Source organism: Chaetodon trifascialis, chromosome 2 (genome assembly GCF_039877785.1).
Source record: "Chaetodon trifascialis isolate fChaTrf1 chromosome 2, fChaTrf1.hap1, whole genome shotgun sequence".
NCBI lineage: Eukaryota > Metazoa > Chordata > Actinopteri > Chaetodontiformes > Chaetodontidae > Chaetodon > Chaetodon trifascialis.
In genome coordinates this window covers 5,154,656-5,180,322 of record NC_092057.1, presented here as the reverse complement: position 1 = coordinate 5,180,322, position 25,667 = coordinate 5,154,656, and the positions used below count along the sequence as shown (strand labels likewise).

General features: G+C 45.3%; 1 protein-coding gene across 7 annotated transcripts in view; it reads left to right on the top strand.

The window, feature by feature from the left end:
- The window catches only part of dclk2a (doublecortin-like kinase 2a), a 43,492-nt gene that overhangs the window by 14,546 nt on the left and 3,279 nt on the right, over positions 1–25,667 (top strand). Inside the window, exons 3-17 of one of the 7 annotated variants that reach the window (XM_070989206.1) lie at positions 9,944–10,073; positions 12,345–12,443; positions 12,932–12,982; positions 15,721–15,815; positions 17,615–17,702; positions 18,326–18,431; positions 20,182–20,239; positions 20,735–20,854; positions 20,951–21,097; positions 21,185–21,318; positions 21,752–21,829; positions 22,236–22,332; positions 23,243–23,323; positions 23,473–23,586; positions 24,243–24,387. In XM_070989206.1, coding sequence (XP_070845307.1) covers positions 9,944–10,073; positions 12,345–12,443; positions 12,932–12,982; positions 15,721–15,815; positions 17,615–17,702; positions 18,326–18,431; positions 20,182–20,239; positions 20,735–20,854; positions 20,951–21,097; positions 21,185–21,318; positions 21,752–21,829; positions 22,236–22,332; positions 23,243–23,323; positions 23,473–23,586; positions 24,243–24,254 — 1,410 coding nt within the window. In that variant the 3' untranslated portion in view covers positions 24,255–24,387. Of the gene's footprint in view, positions 1–9,943; positions 10,074–12,344; positions 12,444–12,931; positions 12,983–15,720; positions 15,816–17,614; positions 17,703–18,325; positions 18,432–20,181; positions 20,240–20,734; positions 20,855–20,950; positions 21,098–21,184; positions 21,319–21,751; positions 21,830–22,235; positions 22,333–23,242; positions 23,324–23,472; positions 23,603–24,242; positions 24,388–25,667 lie in introns of those variants that run through there. The other 6 variants (XM_070989156.1, XM_070989164.1, XM_070989198.1 and 3 more) reach the window with 6 other exon arrangements.

Here is a 25,667-nt window from a genome sequence, read left to right as displayed (position 1 = left end):
CATGCTGCTTCAGTTACATAAAGCAAACTGATTGTCTGATTTGATGTTTCCATCACTTTTCTTTCTGTTTCACTGTCTTGACATTTTTTTTTTTTTCCACGAAGACAGCAGTGCTTCTGCATTCGCACAGGGCGCATAACAAATGAAGGTCACTCGCAGGTCTCGGCACTGCAGCAGTTTATCAGAGCACAAAGGATGTGACGCCATGCAGCAGGCAGGCAGGCAGGCTGGACTACACCCGACAAACAAACAAACAAACACTTAAAAACATGCAGTTCTCCTTCCTTCTGTGTGTTGCTTTTTGCAAACAGTGCAGTAAATGAAAAAGTGCAGACCAACATCCACATGTGATGTTTGCAGTGAGTCCTCCCTGTTTGTGAGCATTTCTGCAAATTTTCACTTTTTTTCAGTTAACAGCAAAATACAATCAAATGCATTTTTGCGCCTAGAAAACATGTCGTAATCTCCTTTATCCAGTCATGTGTTCACAAAGTGGTGAACCTTGCTGGAGCCTTTCCAGGATGCCCCTTTCATACCCAGTCATGACACTATCACCTGTTACCAATGAGCCTGTTTACCTGTGGAACGTTCCAAGCAGGTGTTTTTGGAGCGTTCCACATGTTTCCCAGTCTGTGAAACGTGTTGCTGCATCAAACTCAGAATAAGCAGATATTTACAGAAATCAATGAAGCTGATGAGGAGAAACATTAAACATTTAGCTTTTGTTGAGTCATCACTTTTTGGAATTGAGGTTGTTTAAACAAACAAAAGCAAATCAATGAAGCCATAAAAAGCATTCTTCTCAAGGCTATTAAGAACTGAGCAGACGGATTTCAGAGTGGATGAAGGACTTTGACATCCTGAAGGCGGCGCTGAACATTTCCTCAGAAATATCTGCTCAGTTCGGTTCAGTGAGCTCATCACTTTCCTTAATGTTCGTTGCTTTCCAAAGTATGATAGTCACAGAAACACTTTGCATGGTTGGTGAACACAGCACCAGTATTTGCTCTCTCCAGAGTTGTGGGAGCCGTGACTGAGTGTACTGCCTATTAATCCACCTGTGGGTGTGATAAGAAAGCCTGTTCATTAAAATAATGTACTCCATAGTGACAAGCTCAGTCCTGCCCCCGTCTCTGAGGTCAAAAGTTCAATTCATTCCTCAGTGAAAGTTGCCCTCAGCAGCTTTGTGAATGCAGTAGAAGTACTGATAGTCGAGGTAAGACAAAATACTTGTCTGACAGTACAGAGTAACAGCAGCTCTTTGACCACCAACATGTCATTATGATAACAGCGAGCTACTGTAGGTCATAGTGCATGTTTGCTGGGGTTTGAGGTCAAAGACATGCGTGTGAGAGGTGGATTTTGGTTAGCGTGACGCTTGATGCGCCGCCGCATTGTTTCACATGACACGCTCCAATACTCCAAACCAGCCCAGGTCTCACAGTACATGTGCTAGCAGGGACGTGCTGCTCGCCCTGTGAGCGTATTGAAGGGGATGATATGTTGTCATTTGCACGCCCTCCTGGCCGGACAGCGAAACCTGCTGGCGGTTACAGACAGATTAATAAAACTGTCTCCCTCTTTGACTAACTGGGGTCAAGGCTGCACAAGGGCTCCGTCTGATTGTCAGACATGAGCTGTTTTCAGGGCCAAGTCTGGATTAAACGCCGCCATTTAGGTCAACAGCCATGAAATCTGCATGCCCACCTATTGTTCTGCACTGTCATTAGCATACAGCGCCATCTGACACCAGCGCGATGACATCATCCACCGCTAGTATTTGTGGCTGGCTTTAATGATATGCTATTGTTTATTCTGGGCTCACTGACAAATCTGTCTGTCTGTCTCCTTGTAGTATTTGGTGATGTTGTAAATATATAATACTTGTAGTAGTGTTACTGCACTTATAGATATAATACTATAGGCACTTGCCAGCATACTGCAATATGTAATCAATATGAGAACAAAAACTGCCTGTTTAGATCATTTTGATTTTGCCGGTCACACTATCTGGTTACTAAAAACTAGTCCGACCAAGTCCTATTAACTAATTACACTTGATTTACAGTATATTCCTGATATTATACTTCTGTTTAATCAAAGTTTTAATCAAGTACTACAGTTACTTCTGTCTGTGCTTATTCTTTGTCCGTCCATTCAGGAAGAGGGAACCTTCCCCTGTCAGTTTGTCCTTTTCGGGGTCTAAGGAAGGGCAGTCTTGTACTGTAAAGGCAACCTCGTGATATTTGGTTAAATAAATAAACTTGACTAATTAAAGGCTTAACGGAAACCAAATCACTGCACGTCAAAAAGATGAAGCTTTGCCGTAATGTGGTCGCCGTCCAGCCTTTGGAGAAACCTACAAATCCAGAACCCCTCTTTCTTCTCCTAGCAGATGGCTTGCGCACACACACACACACACACACACACACACACACACACACACACACACACACACACACACTCTCTCCACTCTTGATAAGCCAAACGTACATACTTCATTGCATTTATAAAGCAAAAGTGCCTCTTCCACATTTCACAAGTGCTGCCATGATACCCCATGTTGTCAAAAGCCGGCAGCCGGCCGAGAGCGGGGGTGTCATGAGGGACACAGGGCTGTCGGCCGCGCAGAGCGTGCGGAGGCCACAGACGGGGAAGGCATCCATTGTGTGCCGAGTGATCTCAACTACTTGTTTTGTTGTCTTTGTCCAAGCCTGGCCCTCGTCCATTCTTTGCAGCGGGCCTTTCACTCTCCCAACAGGAGAGTTGACATCACGCTGCGGTTAGCCAGCATTCAAACCGCAGCCCACACACTATTGTTTGCCTGCTTGAGTTTAATCATGCTAGAAAAGCCCTGACTCCCTCAGCACGTTTTGGCAGATTGATGAACGCGATGAATATTTGTGCGCGGGGCAGATCATGAGCTGTATGTCGAAGCGATCCTGACAACTGTAGCGCCTATCTGATACTGATGGTGGAGCTTCATTTGCATGTCAAACAGCGTCTGCTCTTTCAGTTGTCTTGAGGTGTATCCTGGCTTAACTGTGTTGATGTTTATGTTAGTAGACGGTTTTATTATTTATTTATTTGAGTAGTGCAGCCATGAAACACCGGTTACATTTGAGGAGTTGTTAATGTGGGACTTTGGGGAGTTTTGCTGGAACTGCATTATTATATTTTGAGCTTTTATTGCCTAGTAGCTACTTATATTGTTGGTTTTTAATTGGAGACTGATTGTGATGTTAATCGAAAACAAAACCAACATTTAATGCATCTCTTGTGGATCTCTTAGCACCTCAGCAATTCTGCAAATGTCTCTTTGTAAATGAGAGGGGTAATCTGCTGAGGCTCATTTGGGCTGAAAGTTGTGTGTGCATGTTCAGGCTGATACTCCCACTCTCTTACAGTAGTTCCTTCTTGCGCAGCTCCACTTGAGTATAAAGGGCTCAGCGCTCACATTCAGACAGCCTGAGGTTGTGTACTGTAATGTCTCTCTTTCACTGTGTGAATATGACTTGGGGGAGCAAGACCGAGACAGTCAGCCAGCTGTGTGATGTGTTAGAGGCCAACCTGCCACCGGCTGCTGTGAGGCAGAGATCGCCGCTCTGCCTCGGAGTTTCCCTGAATTGGTCCACAAATGTGGGGAAACTGTCAATTTGAAGTTATGCTTCTTTTGTTCTGTAGTGCTTTTGCCTTAAGAGTTTGCAATTAAAATGAGCCTCATGAATTAATGAAATCCTGTTTAGGAAAAGCCCGAGGAAGTTTCTTCTTTAGCGCCTTCACTGAGCAGTGCTTTGGCAGTTCTTTTACATCTGTGTGGTTGCAGTTTTTAGAGATTGAAAGCAACTGGTATTTGTTGAGAAGAGCAGTATTTAGTAGGTAATAGTTAATGCAGCTAAGGTAGCGAATCCACAGTAGTGCGTTAATGATGAGCTTAGGTTTCTCATTGCTCGTTTGTCCGCCGCCGCCGCCGCTGCCGCCGCCGCCGCCGCCGCCTTGTCTTGGCTGTCACACATGCCTGAGATTTACCGTTCTAATCCAGAGGAAAGCAGCCTCTGTCTGTAAGTAAGAGTTCAAATAGAGTTAATAACATGGCTGTCTTCAGCTTTAGCATCACTCTGACAAACTTAATTGGCATCTAGCTACCTCCATGTTTTCAAATAAGCAACAGCTTCAGTGAGAGTTTAAGCTTGTGTAAAGAATGCGCATCTAGTTTCCTCTGAAAGGTTATCGTCCTTTGTAACAGCAGGACTTCTGAATGTGCTGACCTTCCCCAAGAGGCAGAGATCTTTTTTTAGGGTGACGAGCAGCAATTAGGGGTTTGGAGGCAAATAGGGCCGATCGCACCAGTGATTACTGTAATCACTGTGCTGTCAGCCATCACCAGCAGAGCGTCGTCTTCGTCGGCCGTTTGTGGGCTTTTCCTCTGTCCTAAACTCCAAACACCTGCTGTTGTGTGACATTGTTTTTTTTGGAACAGAGCCCTCATTTAAGGCCAATAGAAGGCTGTTTCCTCCCCTAAAAAAGGAGTGCGGTGTACTGATACTGTGTATGGTGTCAATACGCTTAGATAATAGATGTTTTGGTTTGTTTTCATGCTCTGGAAATCAAAACAGCCTACTTATTATATTTGTTACAAGCTAAGGTTATTAAGGAATCCGTGATCATGACCATTGTTTTTAAAAGGTAAGGGCTTTGTGATTCCCCTTGTTGCTTTCACGTGTACACACTTGAAGCCCCTTCCATGTTTTTCCCCTGTTGCCAAGCTTAGCAGGGCAGAAAGTACAGCAGGCACGCAGACGGATGGTGAGAGCAAGAGAAGGTCAGACATACGAGAGGAGGGGGGTTGTCGCATCTTGGAGGGCAAACTGAAGTTTGCCCTCAAGACACTTCACCCAGCCAATACAGAACCCTGCGAAGAGCTGACTTTGCTGATTGGCTGAGACAAGCCCTAGCAGGACGGTGCTGGCGATGGAGTGCCATTGGCTGTTTATCCTGGCAGTGGTTGACAAGAGCAAAGAAAAACATGGACAATGCAGTCTGACATGCATACACTCCTTTCACTTCTCTGCTCCAAAGACTTTTGGTGCTGAGATTTGGTTGTTTTTAAGGGAAACATCATATTATGGTCACATTTCCAGCATTAATACACACACACATATATATAGGTACATTTCAGTGAGGTGCATTGAAGGCAAGATGCTGTTGTTGGATATAGCAGTAAAAAGTAGAACAGCAGGAGGCTGGCGTGGTGCAGGGAGAAATTCATCTACGCAGCAAGTACAGCAGCGAGTAGCTGGAGGGATCAAATCATAACCCACAGTGGTGACATGAGTGAGTGAGAGCTCGGGAGATTATCACGATCATCTCGTCATTATGGGGAATGTGACGCATGCCAGTCAGTTGCCAGCAATTAAGTGCTCTTAAAGCCACTGTGTGCCAAATGTTCATGTAATGAAAATACCGAGGTGTGGTCAGAAGTACCTTGTTGTACTTTCAACCGCACCTAACAGTGACGTTAGGGTGCACTGACACACAGGATTTTCAGCTGCTGTTGGATTGTGCTTAAAGCAGTTCTTAACTCCTGTTAACCCTGTTAAATATATATGATGTATCATTCACAGATAAGACAAACCCGCATACTTCACATCACGTTATTCACTTCAGGTGTTATTAAAAATAATGATCAAACAACAGCAATATTCACTTTATTTAAATACAGAATTCATTCATCGATAGTACAGTTTTAAAAAGGGTGTCTGTGATAAAAAAAAAAAAAAAAACGTCATTTAACAGACTTTCTCAATCAGCTGACCACCTTTCATTCTTGCCTTTTAAAACCTGTGTCCAGACAGACGCCATTTGTCTCCATTTCCCTGCATTCCCCTGGGCGCCACAGGCCAGCTGACAAGTACTTTATCACAGGCCGCAGCAGTGCAAGCTTTGCAGAGAAAGAGGTGTGTGCAGGGGTGAAAGTAAATGAGAAAACATCCAGGGGCTTTCTCCACAAAGACGTGTAATATTTCAGCCCTGAGTTCTTCACAGTAAGCCTGTTGCCTCAGGTGGGGCAAGGACAAGCATGCCCTGCGACAACAGCAAGATAAGCTCGATGAAGGGGTGTTGGAGCATGGGATCAGATTGGGAATTCACATTAATGTAATTGACCCTTAGCGAAGGCCCGTACTGCACAAGTTCGCAGTAATATTTGAGCCACCAGGTCTTCAGTTCCTCACAGAAGTGCACAAATGTGGCCCTCTGATGATTCTTGTTAGCAGACTTTGAAAGTGAAGCCAGCTAATGTAAGCTAATGCTAAATGTTAAATTTGAGGCTATGATGGATAGCTTAGCTTAGCACAAAGTCCAGACAGGAAGTAACAGCCTGGATCCTCCTCAATGATCCTCCTGCTAGCACCTCCAATACTCACCAAGTAACACGATACATCTTCTTTGTTTAATCCATAGAAAAACGACAGTTCAGTGTGCTACAGAGGTTATGAGCTGGACTATTTTTTTGGCCGTGAGCAGCCACAGGACACTCTAGGCTAACCGACTGCTGGCTGTAGCCTCATATTTAACAGACAAATATGAGGACGGTATCAATATTCATGTTTAACTGTCTGCAGGAAAGCAAATAAGTCCATTTCACAAAATGTCAGACTATTCCTTCGACCTGTCACCAAGGTCCTCTGACTGGATGTCATTGCGGTTGGGTGGTGGGTTGGTTTCCTGCCAGGGGACAGTGTCCGCTTAGACAGTCCCTGTGTTGCTGTCTGATTGTCCTTGACGTGCTCCGTACCAGCACAGCCGAGCGGATGGAAAAATACAGCACTGTGTTATCAGCTACCAAGTCTGTGTACCAGAGGAAGTGTTGCGTGGAGAGGTCAGCGGTCAATATAGAGAAATATAGAGATATAGAGAAATATCATCTGTCTTCCTCCATCATAGCTTGCACTACTCCAAGGTCCGTTTGTGACGCATACGTTGGACAATCCATGTGGGTTGTTACCATGGTGATTCTCACACCTGTGCCCGGACAGTATGGTGTGGTGATCAGCTGCCAAGTTCCAGAGTGAGAGCTCATCTTCAGAACAGCATCCACTCCAGCTATATGTCAAACCTCTGATGATCCGCCTCAGCTCAGTATGGACACACGTTACAGAGACACGTCTCTGTAACCTGCGTGTGAAGAGGACATCAGTTTGTTTCAGAGACTGGACAAAGGGGGCCATGAAATACTGTTTTTGATTATTTATGAGCATGTTATGGATACTGCATCCTGTTTCATTTTTAATTCATGCCGTCTGAATGTAGGACATGCAGAAGTGTCATGTGAAGTGTCTTATTTATTATTAATGAGTGTGTAACTCTGGCCTACAGTATATTTATTTGTGTTAAATACTCCACTTTTGCTATTGTAGTCGTCAGATGTCTCTGTCCCACTCCTCTTCTGTTTCCTCTCCTCTCAGCCTTCCTCTCTTCTTTTTACTGTGCAGATTGTTTGTGCTCTTCAGGAGCCATTTAGCTTTTCTGGACCACCAGTTCTGATACCCATCTGACACACACACACACACACACACACACACACACACACACACACACACACACACACACACACACACACACACACACACACACTTTCCCCCACTGTGTCAGCCCCCCATCTCCCCCAGAGGATCCATCTGCCCACAATCCTCAGCCATCCAGTACTCCTCCTCTTCTAATTTCAAGTGTGTGTGTGTGCGTGCATGTACATAGAGTGCATATGCCTTGCAGTGTGTGGGTACACTTGTGTGTGTGTGTGTGGGTACACTTGTGTGTGTGTGTGTGTGTGTGTGTGTGTGTGTGTGTGTGTGTGTGTGTGTGTGTGTGTGTGTGTGTGTGTGTGTGTGGTGGGGGGGTGGGATAATGAGCGGATCTTTTCCTTCTTTGTCTTCTTACTTGTCCACCTACAGCAACAGAGGGATAATCTGTGTGTGTGTGTGTGTGTGTGTGTGTGTGTGTGTGTGTGTGTGTGTGTGTGTGTGTGTGTGTGTGTGTGTGTGTGTGTGCGTGTGTGTGTGTGTGTGGGCACAGCTCAGTATAGTTTAAAAGTAACTCCTGCTTCCGTCTCCAGGGGTGGGTCGTGGGTGTGAAAGGAAAAGCGGTCGGATCTGCAGAGAAAATGACGATCACAGTGTGAGACAGAATAAAAAAAGCAAGACAAACGACCCTGCGGCACAAATACTAACAGTACCACTTTCCTCCCATGACTCTGCAGTATTCTGGATGTCGCGGTGTTTTGACCTTCGTCCCGTCGTTGCACTCTGTCAGAGTCACGGTACGACCTCACCGTACGGCATGCATCACGCAGGTTGATTTTATTTGGCCTGTTCCAATGAGCGCAGAGTGAAGCAGTTATTTCATATTCAAAAATACCACTGTGACATGTACAGCTACAAACCTGTGCAGTGAACTGACTGAAAGACAGCAGAATCATGGAAACGAATGCAGGGTCATGTGACGACACACTGACGAACCAAACATCCTCTGTTCATAATGACATTATCAAGAAACACATGAAGGGTTTGTGGGACCCTCTGCATCTAATATGCACAATACCTTAATGCTATCTTGAGCAGTGGTAAAAAAGTAAGTAATATACCTAAGTAAAATTTAGAAGTACTCTTACTGTACTTGAATATACTCAGTTTATTCTGCATCACATTTTTCAGTATCACTTCAAGGCTTTATATCCAAAGCATATGTCCATAAAATATGATGCTGCAGGTTGAACAGCCAGTCTATTTAAACTAGCTCTATCTGAACCAGGTATAACAAAGTGACCTCACCCTTGGCGTTTCTTGCTAAAATGTGTATTTTGTGTGTATCCTTCAGGCCTAAAGGGGGCTTCACATGATAAGAAATTTGCTCTTCGTTCACCGCCAGGTAGGGCGCTGAGCGGAGGCGGTGCAGCTCAGGTATACGTCATCAACAAGTGCGAGCGATTCACCGTTGCTAGGCAACGCAAGTACTTCCTTTCACTCCGGAAAGCTAATCGTTGTTTGTAAATTATTACACACAATGTATCTGAGTTTGTCGCAAAAGAAGGCCCTTATAGTAGTGTAGTAGTAGTAGTAGTAGTAGTAGTAGTCGCTGTCGCTATTCCAGGCAGACGCAGTAGTCACTGTGTCTGCCTGGAATAGCGAACGTACGCAAACAGCTAAGCTAACGTTAGCATTGTATTTAGCTTAACGGTAGTTCTTAAACGCTCCCTGGAGCTGTTATCTCATTGGTTGCGCTTTGAAAGGTCAGCGGCAAACGAGGTCAAAGTTCAAGTAATTTAAACTTTGAGCAAGTTCAAGTAAGTTCAAGTAATTTGAACTTTGAGCGCAGCGGTAAGCGGCAGATCTGAGCGGTGCGCCACGCCGAGGGTAGCGGTGCCGCTTAGTCGGGCGCCAGCGCTCTCTCCATAGGAAAACAATGGGACAGCCGGCGCAAAGCGTTTTTACCGCTGATCATGTGTAGGGGCCTTAACAGATGCATTGCACTCATGCAAAGCAGATTTTTAAAAATGTTTTCAGTTCTGCGTTGTTTATATTCATGCATGCTATCTTACGGTCTTCCTCCTCCTTACTTCGCTGGTTAGCGCCACCAACTGTCAGTCAGTAAAGTAGTGCAGTAGTAGTAGTGTCTTAAAATACATGGCTGGTGGCTGACCAGGTGACACAGAAAGCACGTTTCCCTCTCAAAGGGTACTTTCTGCTGAAAATACTTAAAAACCTAAATAAAGTTAATGATGCAGAACTCTTACAGAGCGTTTTTTTAATTATCGTTTTGCTGCTTTTTACTTCTTTAAAGGATCAGATCACTTCTTTCACTGCCGCCTCTGAATATCAAAACGATTAAATGAGGGTTTTACCCTTCTGAATGTTGTCTCCCTTCCTCCTCACCTGTCTTCCCTCAGATTACCTGCCTGCAGGACTTCTTCGGGGACGATGACGTGTTCATAGCGTGTGGACCGGAGAAGTACCGCTATGCCCAGGACGACTTTGTGTTGGATCACAGCGGTAAGGCTTCCACAGCCTTTATGACTGGTAGGCCTGACTAAGACTAACTAAACATCAGTCTGTGTGTGCGTGTGCGTGTGTTTCCTCAATGTCCTTTTTCACCATTCTTCCCTCACTAGTGCTTTCAGTGCTCGCTTCCTTTAGGAAGTGGACAGCAGGATATGAAGTTCGTGTGTCTAAAATCCTCTTTTCTTGTCAAATTCTCTTTCCAAAATCTTAATTAATTGAGATTGAGTTCAGATTTTGATCGTGGAAAGTGAGCTTTTGTATTAACGTACAGTAGATTTAGTAGTCGACAGAAACAAGTCAATACTACACATTTCCACACACACATTCAGGTAAAGAAAAGAGGCTGTGCTTTCGCTGTCTGAGTGAAAGAGCGTCTGTGACTGCCTTTGTGTTCCTGTTCTGTGCTGTATGAGCTGTACGTTCAGTATATAATGCACTTCCTCTGAGCATTCGTCTTGTAGAAAAAGGTTGCAGAGCACCCAGGCAGGATATGGCCTCTTTAAACCAGCAGATCCACTCACTGTCAGAGCTATGCAGAGCTTCACCCTGCATTGGACAACCTTGTGGGAAGGAAAAAGAGTTTATTATAGAGACAATCCAGTATTGACATTCTGTTGGATTTGTTTTTTAGGTTAGCTAACAACAGGGAGGCTCTTAACACACACTGTGTTAACTGTTATGAGGATGAGTGATGGCGGATTGGTTGTATTCAGAGGTAGTTTGGAGCTTTCGGCCCACTTACACTCCTGTGCTCCACTTTTAAGAATTAGGTCTTTGAAAGAACAAAAAAGACACTCTGCGCTCCCTGCTGAAGGTACAGAAGCTGCTCTTCCTTTAGCAAAATAGGTCCAGCACACACGCCACCGTCGAAACGTGGAAAGAGATCACGCGAAAAGGCACAAAAATTCATGCTGTAGTGGTGTAAACAAGGAAGGAGGAATTACATAGAAAACAGCCCACTGCTACCTGCACCCTCAGAAATATGTTAAAGTTTTGTGCTGAAGGTTCAGTTTTTGTTCGATCTTTTTAAATATAAAAAGCTGAGTAGGGGCGGCACGGTGGCGCAGCAGGTAGTGCGCATGCCTCACAGCAAGAAGGTCGCCGGTTCGATCCCTGGGTCGGGGAGTTTGTATGTTCTTCCTGTGCATGCGTGGGTTCTCTCTGGGCACTCCGGCTTCCTCCCACAGACTAAAAACATGCTCATTAGGTTAATTGGTGACTCTAAAATTGCCCTTAGGTGTGAGTGTGAGCGTGAAGGGTTGTTTGTGTGTATATGTTGCCCTGCGATCGACTGGCGACCGGTTCAGTGTGTACCCCGCCTCTCGCTCCAGCCCCCCCGCAACCCCGAAAAGGGATAGTCGGGTATAGACGATGGATGGATGGATGGATGGATGGATGGATGGATGGATGGATGGATGGATGGATGGATGGATGGATGGATAAGCTGAGTATGTAGCTTTGCATCTCTCCAATAGAACACAACTTAAACTGAATATATGCTGCGTCTTCTTTAATTAGAGACAGATATCCTCACTTCAGGGGTTATCAAAGACAAAGATTTGTTTGGGGGGATTTCATGTGTACACCATGGAAGGACTCGTGCTATATTGAGAGCCCCTTTTAATCACCCGATGAAATACGCACCACATCTGGTGATAAATATCATGGCAGCACATTAGAGTTGCGCTGTGGGTGTGCTTCTGTGGGTGGGTTTTGTCATTACGCTCTATCTCTTACCGCCCACACCCTCATTTTGTTACACAGCAACACCACAAAATCAGCTGTGGCATGCAGGAACACCACAAAAACAAAGCTTGTTATTTCTGTTTTCCATGTTTTCATAGTGAGTGCTGTGCCGTGATCATTTCAGTCTGCATGTTATTTTCCAGAGGAGAACACAAATTGCTTTGCTCTGACGCTAAAAGATGTCACTCGTGTGTCCCAAATCTTGATGTGAGTTTGATATTTTTAACAAATCAGTAATGACGGCTGTGATTTATTTCTGAAAACTAACCAATATCAGGTTATTTATTTGCTCTGTGCTCTTTAATCTATGCTGACTAATCACCCTTTATCTGTTCTTGCTGCCTCTCGGTCCCCATAATCAAATGAGATCAGCATTCATGAACTCATGCCACATAAATAACATTTCCATGACCATATTAACGGTACAGCAGCTTGCTCGGCATAATTGTGCCACTTTAACTGTGACTGAGAAGAGAGAACAGGTTTGTTGGTAGAGGAGGGATCATATATACGATGGTGACCCTGAACGCGTTGTCTCCCCAGAATGCAGAGTGCTGAAGTCGTCCCACAGCCGCTCTGCTACTCCGAACCGGACTGCGAAGAGCCCCGGACCCTCACGACGCAGCAAGTCACCTGGCGCAGGTAACACACATGACTGTGCACACACTCTGTACAGAGTCTACGGACCGTGTAGTTTGATTAGGAGATATTTCTGCGTAGAAAATGTGCTAATTCACAAGTAGACAGTCTAAAGGTCAAGTCTTCCAAATTATTCCATTGAACGTGTGAAAATATCTAAGTACGCTTTAAGTACGTTTCAGGTCGGCAGGCTGAGTAATAGCCTTTCATTTGGCAGCCTCTTCCTCAAACCTCACAGCTGTGACGGGTGACTCAGCACCTCGCGTCTTGCATTGAGTGATGGTGAAATTATGCTGAGTAATTGTTCTACAAGTCACTCCGTCTAGTTCAAAGAAGAGCTCTTTTAGAGGTCGCTAGCTTCCTGCAGTCTTAGTTTAGCGCTGGGAGTTTAGCCGAGGTGTCAAAGTGTGCTGTGATGTGTTTACATCTAATCACACCTGCCTGACTATTCTTTTATGTATTTATTCACTTTTGCACTCTTGACACTGCAGCAAGGCAAACTGTCCACTACTCGACCAGTCAGTCTCCAGTCAAGTCCCCAGGTGAGGCTGGTGATGGTGTCATTTCTTTGTTTTGTTTTTGTCTTACAGTACTTCTTGACAGGAAACCTCTGAGGCCAATGAATAAAGTGTATTTTGAGATTAACGTTTTACATGCTTGATGTTAGCATGTCACCTTGCTAACTGCGTATGTGAACTTGCTAACGGCACAAAGTTACATGCTAACATGAGACATTCCATACTAAACATTAGCACTTTAACATGCTAAAAGCTACATGCTAATATAAAACATTCTGTAGTAAGCATTAGCACATTACGAGCAGCCAAGTGGGGAAAGCCTCCTACCCCAGCCTCGCAGTTGTGAGTTTAAGGCTGAGATATTGGACGTTTTTGACAGCTTTAATTTAAGATGTCCAAAATGTCAAAAGGTTATTGTCTTGCCTGGCCTTTTGGTAGGAAATTAAATTAAGGGAAACATAGTTCAGGCAAGCCTCAAAGTTGAGCCCAGCCCACATTATAACAGCTGATCTCAAGGCCAGCCCACATCAGTTGATGGCTCAGCTGATTCCCTTCTATGCATCCCATTGGCAAAGCTCATACAGGACTCCCTATTTTGGCAGCTCTAGCCTTCCGTACTCTTGCTGTTTCCTCCGCTTTGCAACCTGCCTCCACCCCAGCTCCTCCTTTTTATGCTGTGTCTGATTTATGCCTGGTCCACACTTACAGGGGTATATAACCTTAACCCTAAAGCCATGTTAGCCAATCAGAAGCCTGAAAAAGTGCAGAGTACAGTAACTGTACATTTATGTGTAAACATGTAAGAAGTCCTCATAGCGACGGTTGAGTCAGCACTGTGTTGGCCCCGTCTGCCATTGCACAAAATCGCCTCATGTAAACAAAGGAGATAACGGCACACTCTGTCATCAAACACAGGAGATAAGGGCACAGGTTCTGTCATCATGAGCCAAATACTCAATGTTCCCTGTCAACACAGCAAACGGAGCCTCTGAACATCTTCACCCTGGAAGGACTTTTCCAAAGGATCCATTTTCAGTGACCAAAAACTACATTTTTTCTGGACGACAGGCCAGAATGCATAGAAGGAGCTACATTTTGGAAGATAACCATGTAATGTGGATTAAGAATGAATCCACGTCACTGATGCCTGCTCTGTTCTGTACCCTGTAGGTGTGCTTTAGCCTTTCCATGTAGGTACTTGAAAGCGATCCTGACTGAAATGCCCTCAGTGACGTGATGCTGAAACATAAACTCTTAAACCATCTCAGTTTCTTAATTATACGAGGTTTTATCTTTCCTTCCGCCTTTATTTCCTTCGTTCTTTCTCTCCCTGCCTCTGACCAAGTGTAGACTATGGGATGCCATGTATTATACACATCTAATTTGAATCCACTGATTCAAAGCCACGAACTGATTAGACTCACTCTGCAGCTGTGTCTGTTAAATCCTGCTCTCACTCTGCTGTTAAACTACATGCCTCTTCATCTGTAGCAGCTGAGCAGCTCGAAAGTTAAACTATACTTTCAAAACATAAAAAGCTAATGTCATGTATTGAAGTACTGTATGTTGGAGTTTTCATTACTTCAAATGTTCCTGTACAAAAACAAGATAAATACCCAGAGGGAGGCTGAGTGAGGGGAAAAAAAACCTCTAAGTGAAACAAAACTCTGAAACAGGAGCGCAAAGACGCAGCCTGTAGGCAGTGTGAAATGATTTTCCTCAGCTCAGCTGGGTTTATGCAGATGAAGAGACTTTGAGTTTAAGTTTGACGCATTATGTCTGTATTTGTGCCAGAAACCAAGAGAGCAGGAGGCAGAAATCGTCTGTTCTTGAGAGAATGAATCACTTAAACAATAGCAGCTCTCATCCCTGCTGCGTGGCTGCCTGTGCACCTTGTGTTACACAAGAAAGTATATTAAGGATAAGACGTGGTGCGGAGGAAGTTCCCAAATATAAGAAAGTTACACCAACAACAAAACCAGATCCAAATCATTTGAGGCATGCGTACCATTACCATGTGTCATAAAGAATCAGATTGATTCAGTTCAACAGTTGTCAAGAAGAGGAACTGCAGTGGGAGTGTAGACCTGTGGATGCAGCCTTCCTGCTGTATGTGTACCATCTGCAGGCAACAAAAGGAGGAGATTCTGCAGTATTGAAACTCCAACTAATGAGTGTTAGAGCTGTTTGTGTTTGTGTGGAGGTTAGTGTTAAATGTTAAACCTCAAGAACACGCAAAGGAGACTAGCACATCTGAAAAAATGCATTTGAAATGCAGTTATTGTAAAAATTGCCTGCAGGTGGTGAAGTTGCAGCAACTATTAAAATTCTTCACCTGTAAGTGGCGACATGAACATGTTGACATCAGCCGGTCGAAGCTGCTGCTGCTGCTGCTGCTGCTGCTGCTGCTGCTGCTGCTGCTGCTGCTGCTGCTGCTGCTGCTGCTGATGATGCTGCTGATGCTGATGCTGCTGATGCTGATGTAGGTGCAGAACGACCACACGGCTCCCCCTTGTGGAGCAGCCAGTTCCATGAGGTGCTTGCATCTAATACAAACAGCAACCCAGAGAAGGACGTTTTCTAATCTCTCCTGGATGCATTGTTGAAGATTACATAGAAATACCAAAGATTACCTGGTGACGAAAAGAAAAGCACGTTTGAGCAAGCTGTTTTTTCCCTCCACACGTTATAAAAGTCACTTGTATTCAGAATGACCTTTTCCCTGCTCTTAAGTATCTCCCTCCTGGTTTTTCAATATATAGTAAATGGTGTCTCAAGCAGCCAGATCTCAACTCCAAGGTCCACCAAGTCCTCCACTCCGTCTCCCACCAGCCCCCGGCCCGTCCCCAGTTTTAAGGTAAGACAGTGCATCACATTCCTGTGGTTCATACAGCATATGGAGACATGATGGAGCAAAAGAAACATTTAACAGGCAACGACAGAGACTTTGAACTTAGAAGTACAAACTTTCACAAACTGATGTGGACTTTTCTTCTGAGCACAGTTCACGTTTAGCATCCTCAGCAGTGAGCTGTGCGTGTCCTTGAGGCCTGACCAAAATGTTGAATGAACTCAACCTTTTTAAAGCCATTTTTAAAGAATGATATTAAATCTGCATTGTTTCTATCCATGTTTGCTAGCTTGCAGTCTTCCTTCCTTGCTCCTTGTCTTCTCTTGATTAGTGGAATAGTGTCTTTTCTTTGCAGGAGTGTGTTTTGTGTCGCGTGTGCGAGATGCAAACTAAATGGGGACCCACTTATAAACACACTCGTTCATAGAGGGACCGGCGGTCAAAAGCTCCAGAGGGTTCCTTTAAGGTTTTTATGGTTGTACCTCAGTCAGCATCTGTCCTCTTAAAAATGTCAAACGTTACGAGACTTAGCTGCAATGACTCACTTGGTAAAGTGCAGGTCTTCCACCTCAGAGACATGAATTGAAGCGGTACTTTAAGGTGAGGGATGAGGTCAATCGGATTGACCTACTTACCACGAAATGATGAAATAAGTCTATGTCAAGTCATCAAGTCACAGACTGACAGCCATGTATGACCTACAAGTGTGTGTACGGCCCGTGTTGCAGCCCTATGATCCATTTCTGGTAGACTTTGAGGTACTAATCTGATTTATTGATGGAATCTTCTGTAAGCTGCATGTTAGTCCCCAACTACAGAGTTTGTAGCTTCTCCAGCCAGCTGGCAAACCCTCTCCAGAGTGCCACCGTCCCCCTCTAAGCCCAGTCAAAGACTTATCCATCCACATTCATTTGGCAGGATATTAGATTTTTATGATTTACTGACAGCTTTAAAATTCACTGGCAAAGGAGGCTGAGCAGAGGAACTAAATGAGGAAGCACTCGGACGTTAATGGCCTGGTTTCTCACTCTCTCTCTCTCACTGACCCTCACTGAAGCAGGCGCAGGAAGTGGTCAGGTAAACTATTTTTTTTTTTAGAGGGGAAAGCTTTTTTATGTATGAAAGAGACCTTGAAGGTGTCCCGTTTCTATTTTGGTCAGGGCCACCCTTTTAGACTAAATAATGGATCCTTACTGTAAGGTGCATTATGGTGCAGTGACGTACAGAACGCTGCTGTTCACTGTACATAATGCAAAACATCACTGCTCTGATTTTAAGGCCGTGCTGTATTTATGGCTGACGTTTTATAAATATAGCCCAAAATATAGGTGTGCTCTGCAGAAACGCCGCTCTTAACAAATGAATCTTTCATTTTTTTGCTGTAACGGCTTCATGTGCAGTGATAAGTGGATTTGAAGGAGGAGATCTGTTCCAGTCGCTCTGACAGCCTGTACATTTTGAAGGGCATTTTCAACCTCGTTCACTATTTTAAGAAAACAAAAACTTATTTTAGAGTTAATGAGCAGTCTGGACATTTCACTGTGAAGCTCTTCACTGTATAAATTATTGGGTATAAAAATCATGACGTGTTTTCAGCGTAATGTTCATCATAAAGTTTCCTTTCATGCCACCTGAAACACTTTTATGCAACCAAATGCCTTCTGCCAAAGCCACTGAAGAAGTAAATGAATCAACTATCTTTGCTTTATGTACAGTGTGTTTCGTGGCTGCTTTTAAAGCCTGGTGCCATGGTGATTTGTCAGTGGGCGCTCATCTCTATTTTTGTTTGTGTTTGCATCCTGCAGGTCCCTCCGTCACATCACATCTCTTCGCAAAATGTAAACGGCTCGTTGAACAACCACCAGGAGCAAACCAATCGACCGAGTCCGGAGGGTACGTCCTCTGCTCTCCTCTCCTCTCCTCTCCTCTCCTCTCCTCTCCTCTCCTCTCCTCTCCATCACAGTTATTCGTCTGATCTGCCAGCTAAGACAACACCACTGCACGGACTCCCTCACCCTCCAGCACATGGAAATGACTTTGACTATCACGTTCAACTCACCCTCATCTTTTCCCATCAGGCCACATTTGAGAATTTGCTTACCTGACAAAAGAGTGAAATGTCCCAGTGCTGTGTGAGCAGATACTTAACTAAATGACTTCAAGACTGTGTGTGTGTGTGTGTGTGTGTGTGTGTGTGTGTGTGTGTGTGTGTGTGTGTGTGTGTGTGTGTGTGTGTGTGTGTGTGTGTGTGTGTGTGTGTGTGTGTGTGTGTCTGTCTGTGTGTGTCTGTGTGTGTCTGTGTCTGTGCGTGTGCGAAGACATAATATTGCTGCTCAGTTTGCTAATTGCCACAGGAGGACACGTAGAGATCCCAGTGCATCCTGGTGCCTGTGTGTTATTTGTTGCACAGCATGTGGTCCCTTGATTCAATCTGGGAGCTGGTCTACTTTCTGCCACAGCTCCCTTCGTTTTATTAAACAGCCGGGCTTCTTATAACCCCTGTCTCCCCTCTGCAGTTAATGGTAACCGCTACCCGCCCGCCTCCACCATCTTGGAGAAATACAAGGTTGGAAAGGTCATCGGAGATGGCAACTTCGCCGTGGTCAAGGAGTGTGTGGAGAGGTAGGTGAGACACATCGAATCATGCTGGAAATGTCTGAAGCACGGTTGGCAGCCGTCTGCAGCGATCTCACAGCGGGCTGCCGAGTCGTGCGGCTTAATGAGACACGCATCACGTGCGGTAACTGCTCCATCAGGGTTTTTAAGTCCTGATGACAGGCATTGTGGAGACAGAAATATCCCATGGATTAAACCCAGCGGTGAATTCACTTCATTAGCCTTCTAATCTCTGAGTCAACACACTGCCCAGGCAGACAGGGGAGACGATGATGAGAGGAGGCCTGTCAGATGTGTGCATCCTCATAATCTGACGCTCCTTCCTGGAAACTACTTAAAGGTTCCCTGTGGAGTGTCTCGTAAACAAACGTTTATGTTGACAGTGTTTCTTACTAAAGTGCATTGTGTTTATCTTTGAGGCTTTAAGAGACACGATGCCCATTTCCTTCCTCAGACAAATCAGTAACAGAGCCCCTGTCCCGAATGTGACCGCCATAATCTGAGCTCAGAGGTCCTCATACAAGCTCTCTGAGCTTTCAGTCACATCTTCCAGTCTTGGAAAAGGCTGGGAGATATCGTTGAAAGCTAGACAGTGTCCAAAAGTCAAAACCGAATGCTCAGACTTGGTGATTGTTTTTAAACCTGCGTTGTTTACATACAGTGCATTGATACGTACAGGGGCCATCCCGGGGGGGTGCCAGGCCCTGCTCTTTGACATGGATGCACAATTGCACATGAATAACAGTCACACGGACACAGCTATTCTAGTTCTACTGCACGCATAAACCCGCTGCAGTATGTTTTTATTTAAGTAGAATAATACAGCATAATCATACAGATAGTCTCAGCTATGACTTTTTGCTTTTTATTTCAAAGGGGGGAACAATCAACTGTGCAACGAGTGGCTTTACATCAGGTCAGCTCAGTCACTTTATTTTTGACATCTTGACATTTTAAAGAAGCAGGTTAGGACACTTTTCTTCATAATATACGGATGGAGACGCAATCACCTGCATAAACTGTGCAGAAACTGATCATGTCAGAGTCACTTTGCTTGCCTTCTTGGCCGCAAACTCAGCAATAAGATCTTTATAATCCAGTTTGGACGCAATGTCCTTTTCAAATGATAGCGGGGCAAGCCTGCACAGTCTGTCCTGTGACAGAGACAGACAAAATCATATATAACTAATGTAACAAAAGAGCAGGCTTGCAGGTGCGAGGCCCCCTAGTGGCGCAAGGCCCTGTGCGGGTACACAGTTCGCACAGTCCATGCGACGGCTCTGGATACGTACGTCTGATTACATTGTCTAGGAGGTGTCTTCTTCCCCCGTCTTTTACAGGTGCATTGCTTAATTTCTTTATCAGTGGAATAGTGATCAACTGTTGGCAGGAATGTGTTTGTCATCACTTGCGTGTTGGTGGGCATACAGGTGCAGAGTGTGACAATACGCCATGACATCACCGTGTGATGTGGTTACAGGTGCAGCAGATCTCAGATGGAACAGACCTTGAGTTGCTCTTCATCCTGGTGTTGAGTTACTCTGTGCATGTGTATTCTCAGAGTCTAACTTAGCCTGAGCCTGAACTGTGCCTCTGCTCGTTGTGTGAACTTGGCTTTAACAGCTAACGTACATTTCCAATAACTGTGGCAGTGCTCCTGCTCGCTGTAACTGTGGCTCTCTTGTGAGCACTTTGGTTTGTCTGCAGCGTCAGTGCCGTTTTTATTGTTGCCTCTAATTGAGCTGTTTCTGTTCAGGTCCACGGGAAAAGAGTTCGCACTCAAGATCATCGACAAGGCCAAGTGCAGTGGAAAGGTCTCTTTTTCATTTCTTTCCATATGTGTGTATCACCATCAGACCCACGCACACACTCACAAGGAAGGGTCATGTGTTAGTGTTTGGTTATTAACACCCACGCGCGCCACAGGATCGTGTGTGTGTGTGTGTGTGTGTGTGTGTGTGTGTGTGTGTGTGTGTGTGTGTGTGTGTGTGTGTGTGTGTGTGTGTGTGTGTGTGTGTGTGTGTGTGTGTGTGTGTGTGTGTGTGTGTGTGTGTGTGTGTGTGTGTGTGTGTGTGTGTGTGTGTGTGTGTCTGATCCTCTTATCCCACACAGCTAGATTAGGCCGGTAATGTTTAATTCATCACCTAACTCAAATTATCTTCACACTCTCACGCACAGACTGAATCACACACTCTTGACACCACTTCAGATTCAATCAACAACGCGGCGTCTTTCTATTAGCGTAGCGGCGCAGTGTATGAATCCTTCACAGTAACATACGTGCATTATCTGCCTCTGCATGTATCTAGGAGCACCTCATAGAGAACGAGGTGGCGGTGCTGAGGAAGGTGAAACACCCCAACATCATCATGCTGATAGAGGAGGTGGACACTTCCTCTGAGCTCTACCTGGTTATGGAGCTTGTCAAGGTACGGTCGAGGCTCACAGAGGGGGGCAACATCAGTGCACAACCCTGGTTTCTCTGTGTGGTTTGACGTCTGCGCTCTTTGCTGATGTTGGCACAGGGAGGGGACTTATTCGACGCCATCACCTCCTCGGCCAAATACACAGAGCGAGACGCCACTGTCATGGTGTACAATCTCGCCGGAGCTCTGAAGTACCTGCACAGCATCAACATCGTCCACAGAGACATTAAACCGGAGAACTTGCTGGTACATATTCACACTCACGCCACTTTATTTCCTGTCTACGCATCCAGCTGCTCAGTGGGCTTTAACTCAGCATCTGTTTCATTTCAGGTGTTTGAGTATCCAGATGGCACCAAGTCTTTGAAACTGGGGGACTTTGGCCTGGCCACTGTGGTGGATGGACCTCTGTACACCGTATGTGGAACTCCGACATATGTTGCTCCAGAAATCATCGCAGAGTCGGGGTATGTTCGATTTTTTTATTTGTTTATTGTTTACCAGAATGCTCCATGGGGCTCGAAGAGAAACATGGCCGCTTTTACTGATCTGTGAGTTGGTTTAAGTGGAAACATCTGTTCTGCGTACGACAGCAGAGTAGATCTGGGTCTGCAGTACAGCTGTGTTGTGATCAGCTGCATGGAGATTAAAAGGGAGAATCTGTGTACCAGTATATTGAATAAAACAACACAAATCATGTATATGTGACAGCACAGATAGTTGTATATTTGCTTTTGTACAATTATAGCAGATTGAAGAAAACATCAGTACATGAAACTCACGTCCAGTCACTCTCAGTCCACTCTATTTGTAACACTGGGATGATGGATGATGGATGATGGATGATGGGGACGGTTTTAGCTGAAGTTAATCCTTAACTGACCTCCTCTTCTTCCACAGGTATGGGCTGAAGGTGGATGTCTGGGCTGCAGGCGTCATCACCTACATCCTCCTGTGTGGCTTCCCTCCGTTTAGAAGGTACTCAGTTCACATCGTCCAGTAAACAGTGTCAACGTCATTCCCTCGTGGTAGCAAAGCAGTGATGAATTTCAGTTTTAAACAATAAACATGATGTTGGGTTTCATCATGGATGATGTTAAAAAGAGTTCATTTGTCTTTCATACCTGTTGATTATCTTAAGCTGCACAGACGAACAGTTGCTGTGATTAGACGTGTTAATGATGTCACCGTGCAGTCATGGGAGGATCTGATCCATGTTTAATCGATCGCACCTCACAGTTATTATTATAATCACATAATCAAAGGGTGGGTTACAGGTGAGGGTCTTTCCTATTATGCAAAGTGCAGTTTCACACTGCAGAGGTGTGCTGACGTGTACTGAGTAATGCATAATTAATGTGTGTGTGTGTGTCTTTCTGTGTAGTGACAGTAACATGCAAGAGGATCTGTTTGACCAGATCCTTCTGGGGCGACTGGACTTTCCCAGTCCGTACTGGGACAACATCACAGATTCTGCTAAGGTGGGACCACTGACACACAAACAAACCACACAAATATAGAGAAACAACACCACTGACACACACAGACACAACAGCACATGTTCATTTATGTCACTGCTGATGGCACTTACATTGATCCCGTTCATGTTCCTGGACACTAGCAATGCATGGCCAGAGACAATTTTAACTAAATGCAGAGTTTGTACAAAATCTGAAATAGGTCTCCAAATATTAACACACTGACACACACACACACACACACACACACACACACACACACACACACACACACACACACACACACACACACACACACACTCCGTGTGAACCCACATGGCTCACACTCCTTTAATGAATACTGTGCTGAAGGACACAGAAACTCCTCCACCCCTCTAATGAATGTCCTGTATCGAGGTGACAGCCTGCGCCCAGCATGCGAGACCGAACCTGCTAATTAAACCCACTGCTATTAGAGCGGCCCTGTCGCTGCAGTCAGGAGCAGACACAGACACCGCAGCCTGAAACTGTGGCGTTGTGTAGCTGAGCAGGTGTTCATTTAAGAAAGGTTTTTGATTTCCTGAGCGGACGTGAACGCATCATTATCTGCACAGTCTACAGCCTCCAGTAGCCCCAATGAAATGTGGATGCTGACAGTGAGTGTTAACATGCTGCATGGCGTTTACACACTTCAAGGCTGGGCCATATGGTCCACCTTAAAATGAATATTTTCCTGCTTGCAGCACATTTCATGATAGAAATCAATCATAAAATACTTGAAGCTGCAATTAACTGTTACCCCTAAAAGTCACTGATACTGAATAATGGCCCAAGTGTGTGTTTTGTCAAAGTGAGGCCACAAAGACCCGACAGTGGGACGCCTGATGTGCAGTTGAAAGAAAGCACTTTTAAACTGTGGTGTCCTCTGTGGCAGGAGCTGATCGGAAAGATGCTGCAAGTCAACGTGGAGGCTCGATACACGGCGCAGGACATCCTGTCCCACCCCTGGGTCACGGTATCTCACAGCACCGTTTCTGTCTGTATTTGCATGTGTGTGTATGTGCGCACGCCGCCTCAAAGTGCGGCGTGTCCTCTGTGTGTCTGTGAATCGGACATTAAAACTGTTGTACCGCCTCACCTCATTGCATGTTTGGCTGTACGTAGGACGAGGCAGTCATTGAGAACAACATGAAGACGGAGGTCACAGGTAAACTGAAGACGCACTTTAATGCTGCGCCTAAGCACAACAACGCCACGGCCGGCGTGTCGGTCATCATGGTAAGCACCGGAAAACCTGCACAAACCAACACATGAATAGAACAGATCGCTGTTATGTGTTTGCCACTTTCTGTCACTTCTGACCTTCATGAGACTGAACCTTCAGTGACCTCTTAAGCCTGTAACGTGGAGGCGTTGACACGGGTTTGACAGTGATTGACTGCGCGTCTGAAGCAGCTTCTGTGCGTCGGGCCCTTTTCCAAACATCACGCTGCTGAATGTTTGACCCAAATACAGAAGATTGAGCTCCTCCAAATTCACTTTATGCGAATCCTCCACCCAGTTAATCACCAGACTGAGAATGTCCGACCTCGGTCATCATCCAAGACGTTAACTTCTGTCGCATCAGTACGTAAACATGTCGGACAGGATTGCAGAGATCAGACAGGGCAGACGTTCCCGCAGCAGTCACGTCCTTCCTTCCCGTCCGTTTCAACCTCACTTGCATCATTTCCTGTCATACAGTTTGACTTCCTCCACCCCTCATCTCATCAGGTCACACTACCCATCAGCCCTCTCTCTTCAGTCTGTCTGAGAACAGGAAAAAGGGGGAGGGGGAGGGGGAGGGGGGTGGAGGGGAAGAGTCTCATGAGACACTTGATTTGATCTTTGCTGCGAAGAGCCTCATTTTTTTTGTTGTAAATCTCATTTGACAGTTTGAGGTGTAAGCGTGGGCCCTGGCCTCGGCCCCTCCTCCTCCTCCTTCTCCACTCCATCCTCTTCCTCCTCACTCCTCCTCCTCCTCACCCCTCCCTCACATCCGACCCAGGACCACAGGGGACGCCTGGAGCCGAGAGCCGGGTACACATTTCATACCCCGCCCCCTCCTCCGCTCTTCCTTTCCAGCCATCGCCCTTCCCTTCGCCCTCTCCCCTCCATCTCTAACTACTCCCACCCCCCCTTGCTCTCCCTCCCGTTCCCTTCCTTCCTGTTCCTTTCTCAGGCCCTCTTCCCCTCGTCTCCGGCTGCCAGCTGCAGTAACTGCTGTCTACCAACTGATGTGGACCTTGCTAACACCCTCCCAACATGCTCTCTGTCCTGGATTTCCCCCTCTTGGCTGTTTTCACACCCGTCATTCGCTCACATTTTGTTCCATTTGTATCGACATGTAGGGGATGTGAAAATTATGGTCTGTGTTTGTTTAACCACACTGAGGTTATTTAGCATGTTTACAGCACTAACGCGAGAGCAGAGTCATTTGCCTCCCTCTCTGCCATTAATTACTGATGTTAGTTACGATCTCATCTGAAATGTGGAATCTGCTGCTCCACATTAACAGTGCTCTGCTGCCACCTTGTGGCAAAAATTAAGAACTGCGCTGGCATCATTTTGAAGTCTCAGTTTGCAGAGATGGATGCAAATCAATGTGGCTTTATGGCCTTGGATAGAAGACTCCCCTGCACATTTTAAAGGATAAGATGGACATTATTCTATGTTTTTCTTACTGTCGATTAATCCCATGAAAAGACCAGAACCTACGGTGTGTTAGTCGATCTGTCACACTTTGACTTCTCTGTCCTGACCGTGACTCTCTGCCTCAAGCCAGTTGGTTCCAGAGGACGATGTGAAACTGTAAAAATGAGTCGCAAATATAAAGTTAAAATTCAATTATATAAAGTATAAATTCTCAACAAACTCTTAGCTGAGCGCTGTGTTAGCATCCTAATCAACAGGGAACAAATGGTGTGTTTGTTCCTGGGGATTAATACAGATTTGGTGCATTTGTGAGTATTTCCAGCAGCAGGGTGGTGTTTGTGGACTGACTCAAAAACAAGCTACAAGGCTCACGTTTATGGTAATAAATGAACATGTTTGGCTCATTGATGAGTTTCTAAAGTCATTGTTTGTTTCAGTCTTTTCGTGGATTTTGTTGACAGTAAGAACGACATAGAATAACGCCAGCCTTGCCTTTTAAAACCAGTGCATTAGAGTCATACCTTAGCACTGCTTTCTGTTGAGTGGTGGGTAAATACAGCTTAGCTCTCACTGTGTTTCAGCCTGAATTAATCACTTACAGGACATTTGTTCCAGCTCAGTCGCCTCGGTGCAAACAGCCTTTGTTTCGGGACGTTCTGATGAAT